At 38.1% G+C, this 10,177-nt stretch overlaps 1 protein-coding gene across 1 annotated transcript; it reads left to right on the top strand.

Moving 5' to 3' along the window:
- Positions 1 to 1,062: 1,062 nt before the first annotated feature.
- On the top strand, positions 1,063 to 7,529 carry ZNF804B (zinc finger protein 804B; the record flags this gene model as incomplete). Its single annotated transcript, XM_010189721.1, has 2 exons — positions 1,063 to 1,193; positions 3,854 to 7,529. Coding segments are annotated over 2 exons (3,807 nt in total), but the record flags the coding sequence as incomplete, so codon positions are not given.
- Between the last annotated feature and the right edge of the window lie 2,648 nt (positions 7,530 to 10,177).

Below are 10,177 nucleotides of genomic sequence, written 5' to 3'. Positions count from 1 at the left end.
TTAGCTAGACAAAAAGGTAGCTGCCATCTATTTAGACTCTATAAATCAGCTACACAGTGGTTTTACCTATTCATTTTGTCTTCATCTATTGACAGAAGCTAGACCTTTTTCCAGAAAGCAGTTATCTCTCATGCGTTCATAATTCAGGCTGAGGGCTCTTCCTTCAGCCCAGTTTCTCAAATGCAGGTGCCTGTTGGCCTGTGCAGAGCTCCATGCCATGACTCAGCTGCTCCACATACCTGAGCTGCAGAAAGAAATATCTGCTGCTGCAATTCTTGGTCAGCCTCCAATTTATCCTACTGACGCATGTTGCACTTTTGGCCATGCTATAGGGAAACAACAGCATGAGATGACGACAGTGATTAGGAAGTTGATCTTTAGGCTCTGGAGGACAGGCAAGTAGGCATAGATGCTGACAGCTGAGCAGCAGTTTAAAAATGACCGTGATACCAAAGCCTTTATTCAAGTCTAGCTTGCAAAATCAGCTCTCTGGTCTCCATGGAAAATTTATTATTTCCCGGTACTAATACTATAGTTCAAAATTTCACAGAAGAGCACAAGGTCACCTCCAGACCAAGGGTGCTAGTGGATGCAGTGGTTTAGTTCTCAGTCCTAGTCGTCAGAGTTTCCAGCAAAACCAACACAGAAGCTTATATACTTCCATGCATATATGTGCAAGAGATCAATGAAATATATTACAAACATGAGCTCGTCTTTATTCCACTATATGTCTTTGGATTAAATAGGAAGAGTTTTACTACATCAACTGGATTCTAGTTTTGTGTATGTATTTGAATACAGCAGAAGATTTGTGTATTCATAAGAAACTTAAAAGCTGTCATTCATATGTAGGTATATATCAGATAAATAGCGGTGGCTTAATCATGTTGTTTCCTCAGGCAAAATTAGCATTTTCAATCTCTTCTTAAGATGATAGTATTTTAAGTATATTTTTACTCTTCATTTACATACTAACTTCACCAAAAACAAATAAATTGAGTTAGAGGAAATGCATTTGCTGTGTACATATTTAATCCTTTCTCTTTTGTTCTTTTTACATAGAGACTGAAAGATTTAAAGCAAAGGGAATTTGCTCGAAATGTGGCTTCAAAGTCATGGAAAGATGAGAAGAAACAGGAAAAAGCACTCAAGCGGCTCCACCAGCTTGCAGAGTTGCGGAAGGAATCAGAATGGCAAGTATTTAAACTTTACATTATATTTTAATGCCCTCTTTCCTCAGTCCCAGAAGAAATCTCCATATTTTTACACTCTGTAATGTACAGAGATTGTGTGTACTGTAACCTGTTTTCAGCTGTCCCCAACTCCTAATGTTCCTGTTCTGCAAACCATAAAACTGAAAGCCCCTGAGTTAATTAATTACTTGCTATTTGAAGGATTGTGTATTTCTCTCCCATAGCTGGTTAATCTCATGGCTTCTGAACAGAGTGGTTTGATGATGTTTTTATAATATCACCATTTTATCTTACTGAAACTCACCTGAACAGATTCGTATAACTGTCTTATCATTTGATAGTAATTGAACAGGATGGGAAAAATACCTATTAGAGCATCTGTACTTAGTTTGTGAATCTTTTTCACTACTTTTAGTATACTGAGATTATTCTCACAGTTTCTCTGTAGAGTAATGGAAGAATCAATATGTGAATGCAAAACAAGTAATTAACTGAGTTAAGTTTATCCAATACTATTAGCTCTATTGATGAATATCAAGATACATTACAAAGTTTACACTAATAAACCTTTACAGTTGAGAAATCACCTTTGTTTAATGACACTGAATACTTCAGTAGAATAGATTGTCACCAATCCAATTGTTTATGTTAATCTATGATCATAATGAGTTAAATAGACAATTAAACTGGCATCTTTTTAAATTCATATCAAGCTTACTGTACCCTGGAAATAATAACATTCAAAGTTTATTATACACTCATTTTGGCCTATGTAATTGCATTTGAGTAATCTGCTAAAATATAACAGTTTAGTGCTAATGTATCACTTTTATGGTTACAACTCTATTTTCATACAAATCTACTGAAAGAAATGTAACTGCCTGTGGGAAGACACCTTTGTGCCCATGCATTTGAAGATGTAGTCTCAGACAGACCGATATGGTCAGTGATAATGGGAAAGCCAGAGTGAAACTGGGAGGGAAACAGTGGGTTTGCTTTTAGACAGAGCCAGGAGTCCATAATCCCTTACAAAGAGCCTGGAAAGACAGTGTTTGCTATTCCTGTCTGTAATGATGATAAGGTTCAGGGGTGGCTGAGATCCGTGATCTTGGTGGAGGGGAGCATTCCCAGTTGTTCAGGCAAGACAGAAATTCAGCCTTTCTAAACAAGTCTGCACAAACACACACACACAAAATTGTTATTGTCCCTGAGTATTGTGTCTTAGTTTCCAACAGAGTTCCTCACAACAAGCTAATACAATTTGACAACAAAATTACTGTTAATCTCATGCACAGAAAAACTGAAAATGCAGCTTTATTTTGCTGTTCCAAGGAAACTTCGAAAAGAATTTCTTTACATGCCTTCTCCAAGAGAAAATTCTGTCTTGATGTACAAATAGATACAAATTTGTATCTGCTGATGCCAAATATGTGGCAAATGCAAATATAGTCTCAGAAATACATACATATTCTCAGATTCTGAGTTGACCCTGCTCCAGGGAGTCTTTATGTTGTTCTCACTGGTAAAGATCAATGCATTTTTATAGCATTTATAAAGCATTCTAGCCTATTTATAGATAGCTGTTATGCAGATCTGACAGTTGTAATTTACTTACATTTAATTAAAATATTTTCTGACTTTTAATGAAACTCTTTACTGAAGCTGATTTCAAAATGTTTTTGTGTAAGTGTACTGTAGTACTGCACTGACAGCAAACGTAGATAATTGGTCTAATGAAATGCATGTTTAAAATATTACTTAGATAACATTTGTATGGTGGCTATATGTCTCATCTCTAAAGGAAAATGACAACAGTCTCTGCAAACTCACTTAATTATCTACTGCAAGAAATCAATGATTTACCATATTTGTTAAGGCCTTCTTAGAATAGGCTGACTTTTTTTTAAAGCACAGGAAAAATAAACCACAGATTTAAAATCTCAGAGGTTTGGGGAAAGGGAAAGATGTAATTAATGAAAGTAAAATATAGAAAGTGAAAATATAAGAAAGTAAGTCAAATAGTGGTTGATAATGAGAGCACTGCATTGCCATTAATATTGTTAAAAATCCACCTTGTATCCTTTTCCCCACCAATGTTTGGTGATAGTTTTAGCATTAATACCTCTTTGAATATTTCACAAAGTAATAATATAAAGATAAAATAAAAATCTACTCTTAAAAAAATCATACATACATCCTTTCCCTATTCCCAAGCAAGCAGCATGTTGCCTTTTCTCCTGTAGTCTGATTCTGCAGATGCTCCAGGTAGAGGTGTCTCATTTTGAACAAGGCACAATTTCCATTGCAGGGGCATCTCAGAAAACCAAGACTTACAAGAGACCAGAATCTCACTGATACAAATTCAGAGTAAAGACAATACTGTTTATTCTGAATGTACATGGGCATAACTCTGAAAAAAAGAACATCTTGTGCTCATTTCATATAATTTCCTGTATGTAAAGACTGCCTTGCCTATATAGAAGCCCAAGCTCAGGGCTAGACTACACATTTACCTTTTAGAAACTTTAGAAACTTAGTTTTCACTTGTAACAGCATAAGTGACACCCTTCTTTACCAGGCAGACATTGTCAAATGTGAGTTCTGTCTTAACTTGGTTACTTAACACAGCTTGCTTGGTTTTTCTATTTATTACCTTACAGCATCACTGGGAGTGGACCATTGCTTAAAGCCCCCAGATTAGTCGTGGAAAAGCATCAATCGCCAGATGGCATTTTCCTGTGCAAAGGCGGCAAGTTTGCAGCCAGTTCTCGAAGAACCATCACAAATGAAGGACAAGGCAGCCTACCAGAGAAAGAGCAGCTTATAAGCAGGCACCAGTTACCTACTGAAAGATCCCTTGCACTTGGAAATCAAGACTTCCAAGTGTTCCCAGATAGCACCAATATTTCTCAAAGGGTGGGAGTGTCTTTCTCATTCTCTAAAAAAGTCCCTTTGAAGCTCGAGTCCTCAGCATCAGTCTTCAGTGAGAACTCTGAGGAAGGAAATGATTGTAGTGAATCCTCCAACCATAAAACAAAGCAAGCTATTGAGGGCTGTCGTTCTGGCACACTTTTGGAGGAGGACATGAAAGCAAGCTTGGATAAAGGGCCACCTATTACTCAAGACCAAATGGATTCGGATAACAGTGCGTCAAGTCATGTAGCTGCGAAACCTAAAATGCTAAAGGAGAATGATAAAAGTAGTGACAGAGAATTAGAAGAAAAGGCCGCTGCTCACCCTTCATTTTCCAAGGTCAAAATACAGCTTTCAAATTTGGAATTTTCTGGTTCAGTTAGAGAAACAGAGCAAGAGAGCAAATTGAATGAGTCTGAGCAACTGTTAGAAACACTAATTTCACCTTTATGCCAAGCTAGCAATTTTTGTACACAGTCAAACACCTGCAAGCACAGCAATGCCCACCTGCCTGACCAGTTACCTGAGCTCCCCCAACATCCAGCACCTGAGCTGGCATGCTCAAGCAGCATTAATGACAGTTCTGGGGTGGTAAAAAGAGAAAGATCTTTGGAGAGCTCAGAAACCACAAATGGGAACATGGAAACGCTTCCAAGGGAGACTGTGACTAAAGAGGTTAAGCCCTACACATTGCCTTTCCTCCGTGTAGTGAGCAAAGACGGCACCACTGCTCTGCAGTGGCCCACAGAGTTACTTCTGTTTACAAAAACTGAGCCCTGTATTTCATATGGCTGTAATCCATTGTATTTTGACTTCAGACTCTCTTTAAATCACAGAGATGGTAAACAGCATGAAACAAAGAAAGCAAGCTGTAAAGAGCACTCTATAAATAAGACTGCCAATGAAAATGAAGCCTCAGGTTTAATAAAACACAAGCAAATGTCAAATGAACAACATAATCAGTCGTTGAAACCAAAGAAGATGAAAGATTCCCTAAATTCAAGAAAGGCCAAGCAAAAAGCTGAGTCAGACATAGGGAAAGTAATGAATGAAAATGGTCAAAAATGCATTGCAGATCATTTGAATGAAAATATACCCAAAGTGCCTGCTTACCTTGATGTCTCACAAAAAGATTATTTGACAGAAAAATGTCTTCATACAACAACACTGAGAAGACCTTTAAAGCATCATTTTCATAGCTGTGAGAGAAAAAAACAGAACATTAGAAATGAAAGCATTTCCTTTTCTGCTTTTATGTCTAAGATTAAAAATTCTAAAGCTGCAAAATGTCATTTAATTTATTCTGAGGAAAAATGTGAAAACCAAAATGACTGCAGATCCATTCAAGATGTGGCCAGCTGCAGCAGTGACATAAGTGACAGTGGAAAAGACTTGAGTGGAAGTTTCCTTAGTTATAAATTCAGTTCGAACAGCAAGTATTCAGAAAAGGAAGGATCTGGAAGTTACACAAGATGCTGGAGATTCCCATCTCCTCCGAAGTTCTCCTCTGACAGACATTCCAGCTATTCTGACACTTCTGCTAGCGGTACGAGTAGCTACATGAGCTACACGAATTCAACATCGAACAATCACAGCAGAAATCATTTGCTCTTTTGTTGTAAAAGAAAAAGCAAGACAGCTGAAAGGCACAAATGTAAACACAGAAAGCACAAGTGTATTTTCACTTCTGATGATACAGACAAGGATTATCTTTGTCATAGCAGCAGTCACAGAACTAGAAACTGTACACAGAGGAGCACAATTAAATATCGAAAATGTTCAAGACATAAAGTTTTACAACACAGAGACAGATCTAAACACAGCAGATGTAGACACCGGCATTCTGGCAAAGTGCACAGTAGAAGTAGAAGCTACCATAGCTCTGAAAGTTGTTCCACCAGAGATTCAAGAAGCAGCAAAGGATCATCTACTAGTAGAATATCAAGAGGTAGCAGTTCAGGATCCTTCTCAAAAGAGACTGACAACTGTGATGACAAAACAAAAGAGGATGCAGAAAGAGGTCCTAATACTGAATTGGGAAAAGCTGAAACTGCACACTACAACTCTCTGAATGTGAATGGTCAGTCTAAAAACTTTGGCACCTGCTCTTCTGAAACCCTGGCAGAAGACATATGTGGAAAAAGGAAGTCATTGACAGCCAAGCTACTTTTAGAAAGAGTGCAATCCAAGAAGACCCAGGAACAAATGCACAATTCAGAGAGATTTTCAAACAGTTGTGGAGTAGAATTGAAGGATCACTCTCAAAGTCACTTTGCTCTTCAGTTTTCGTCATCAATAGATGGCATTGCAATGTTACCTTTGCCAGAGAAACTGATAAGCATAGGTAAAAATGACATGGGGCATAATGAAATCAGTTCGTTGGAAACCAGTGTGAAGAAAAACAACTTTGAAGCATCAGAGGTAACTGATGTTGCTCTTTCAACAGGCACTGATTATGATAATTGTCTTTTTAAAGACATCATTCAAATAGGAACAGGCTATCAGAGCCCAAGCATAAAAAGGAACACAGCAATAAAGGAACAATCCAATCTCTTCTTTAGTGAAGTGCAACCCTTTATACAAAGCTGTGACCCAGAACCAAATGTTTTCCCTGGTGCTTTTCCCTCTAATAGATATCCTGTTGTGGCTAATTCAACAGAGACCAAAGAACTACATGATGTAAACATGGACTCAAACCAGGCAGAAGGCAGTTCAGGCTCTCTGTGTGACAATGCTATGCAGAAGTATGATGACACAGTAAATGACCTAGAAGTGTACAGTAAATCCACCTCCCCTCCTTTAACACAGCAGCCTATCACATTTTCACCAGAGGAAGTAGACAAATACAGGTTGCTGCAGCTGCAAGCCCAGCAGCATATGCAGAAACAGCTCCTGGCAAAACACCTGAAAGTTTTGCCTGTCCCAGGACCAGCTGCCTTCTCTGCAACACCAGCAGTTCCTGCCCTCCCTGTTCAGCAGCATGCTACTGTCACCACCATCCACCACACACTGCTGCAGCGCTTTGCTGTCTCGGCATCAGTACATCCCCACGGCAGCCATCTCTCCCTGGCACACCTCCACCCCCTCTCTCAGGTGCATTTCACCCCCATATCACTTTCACCATTAGCACCAGCCCTTATTCCCACCCACCCTGCTCTGCTGACAGGACATCCATTGCACTTGGTCTCCACCAGCCCCCTCCACCCGTCCCCACTGACCTTCCCTCCACTGCCACACACTGCATATATCCCAGCCTTATTTACACCACACCTGAATGCAGCCACACCTTCTGCTATACATCCAAATCCCTTAGTTCATCCATTATTTCAAGGGCAAGAGCCCCATCATCATTCTTGCTCTAGCCAGACCCAACAGTTACCTACAATAAAAGAAGTTTTCAGTGTTTCTAGCTATTTAAACTAGCCCAAACAATTACACCGTGAGTCCAAACCCAAATTTGAATAAAAGAAGTTATTCAGTATTCAATCACATGTCTGAGGGGAAATCTTGGCAAATTTTTAATGGCAAATATTTTAACATTCTGGCTGACAGCGTATGAATGTCAATTTTGTTCTCACATCACTGAATAAAAGCTGGTTTAAAGTCTTTTATGATACTATCACAAGAAGGATGGAGTCTAGCTAGTGTCAGTCTACAGAAGATTTGGTAAGAACAGCCTGAAGCTAAGTCTGTAACTTGTCAGTAGGAATAGGACCACAGCACCCAGACACAACACAACTAAGAATATCAGTACTGATGAATGATTTGAAGTAGCACAATTTAACATAGGGTAATCTTGACACACCTCAAAAGTTTGGGTTTTTTTAAGTGTGTATATGCAATGGCATAGTACTGACTAAGCCAGAAAGAAAGTATCTGGGACCACAAGTCTCTGGTTCTGTCTCCTGGCCAAAATTAATTGGGGAACCCCAAAGTGAGGGGTTATGAGTTAACACTGGAAGAAGAGGGTCACAGCAACATCTCAAAGATACTTCAGTGATTTTTATCCCTGGGATATGTTGCTTGAACAGTGTAAAGTGCTTCAAGTCTGCCCACAGGTATGTAACAAAAAATTCCCTTAATCTAGGGAGCTCTGTGTAGGCACAAGCAGGCTGCTACTTTTCTCTGTGAGCCAAGCATCCAAGAAGGCAAGAGAAAGAAAGGAATGAAGCCAAGTTCTTTGGCATTGCCTGCTTGTGGCTGTAGCATAGGATATGACAGGAATAGGCTGCAGCAGCCCAGAGTTGCTAAGCAGCTGGTGCTGGCTTTGAACCCCAGAGGTCCTTGGCTAAGACTGCAACACTTCTTTCCTACCAAATAGAGCTCTGAATTTGGGAGAGTCTTGCCCAAAGAATGTTCAAATATGTTTTCACCCCTTTCACAAACAATATAAAAAGTTGGCTGGTCCTGTGAAATTGTGCTGGTATTCATAAAAATTCAGAAGTAAAATTCTGAGCGGAAATTGGCTCTCCAGGTCTGGTCTCATAGAAAACCATGCCACAGTTCTCAGCATTCAAGGTATACTGAATCTAAACAAATATGCAAAGATTCTCACATGGCTTTCCAAACTCTCAACATACAAATTGAAGTTCTGAATTTGCAGTGTTTGAATGCATGTATAAGGGTAATGCGTGGTTGAAATTTCTAGTAATAACAGTGTATCTGAAAATAGGTGAGGGCTTCAGCATCTCTTTGAATGCACATTTTAACTTTTTTTTAATGTTTCTAACTCAACATGGGATATTTAGCATGAAATTAGGTTCATAATTGTCGTTAGACTGCAGGCATGCTTCCCAATGTAATTGGACAGTGAAGTGTCCAACAGACAATACCTGTTTGTTTGGATTAGAAACATTTGAAATAATTTCAATTCATTTCAATAATGTAGTGCACAATTAATAATGTATCTTTCAGAATCAATATAAAACACATTAAAAAACTTGTGGAGGATTTTCTTATATTCAGTTATTTGAAGAATCTGAGAAATCTAATTGCAATTAAGCTGAGTGTTTAAAATAAAACTTTCTAACTTAGTTTTAATCAAACTAGATTGATCCATTGCAATAAAATGGAATTGTTTTAATTTCTAAAAGCAGCTGCTTCAGCACAAACTGGTATTATGCCAGACTTTTAAAATTGTTTTACAAGTTGTGATTGCTCATTTTGCATTTTCAAAATTTTTTTGGATACTTAGCATTTTTAGCCAGCAAATAAAAGCTGCCAGGAAAGAATCTAGAGGCTGAGCAGAAGCAAAATATTTTTGTATTGAAAAATGTTGGTGAAGCCAGAATCCTCAAATCTCTTATGATTGGATTCCCATCTGATTTATTAATTTCGTTTACAAAATGGATGCGTGCCATTTTGGATTTACTTATCTATGTGGTTTAATTTTCTCATTTTAATTGTAGGGAACTTCTTTAACTGAAATTATTTCTTCAGAATTAAGGAAGTCAGAAATTTTCTTTGGGAAAAATGTTAAAAATAAATATTTCCACAGTTTTAAAATTCTTACTTTCATTTTTGGCTGAAAATCTTTCCACAATTAGATGTGAATTTACATATAATTTATATACTTCTGAAATTTTATTTTCTGAGAATCAAACATATTTCACTAAAAGTGACTTAACAACTCTGAAAATTAGTGCTTGCTTGCTTGGATGGACATCCCTCACTCAGTGAACCACTTGGAAACATTAGTTATAATTCTGCAGAAACACTCTGAATTGGATGTTTTAAAGGATGAGGTCAACCTGTGCCCTAGAAGAGGCTGACTGAGCTGCACAGCCATTACCAGTATTTCGAGGGTAATATCAGCCTAAAAGATGCATTTCCAGCCCTACAAACATATAAATTTACCATCCTAGTTCCATTCCTATTCAAGAAAAAACAGCTGTTCTCATTGTATATGAGTTCATTTGAATCCTAAGTAAATAACAACAAGGGAAAAAGGTTGAACAGAAGAAATGGCAGGCTATTCTCATCTTTAATGTGTACACACACATTTTGTATCCCTGCTTCTTACAGGCAATGTTAATACTGTAGAAATTACTATGTCAGTAAACCTGACCAAT

This window comes from Mesitornis unicolor, unplaced genomic scaffold (assembly GCF_000695765.1).
Source record: "Mesitornis unicolor isolate BGI_N332 unplaced genomic scaffold, ASM69576v1 scaffold33548, whole genome shotgun sequence".
In the NCBI taxonomy this organism is placed as follows: domain Eukaryota; kingdom Metazoa; phylum Chordata; class Aves; order Mesitornithiformes; family Mesitornithidae; genus Mesitornis; species Mesitornis unicolor.
This window is presented reverse-complemented; position numbering and strand designations above follow the sequence as displayed.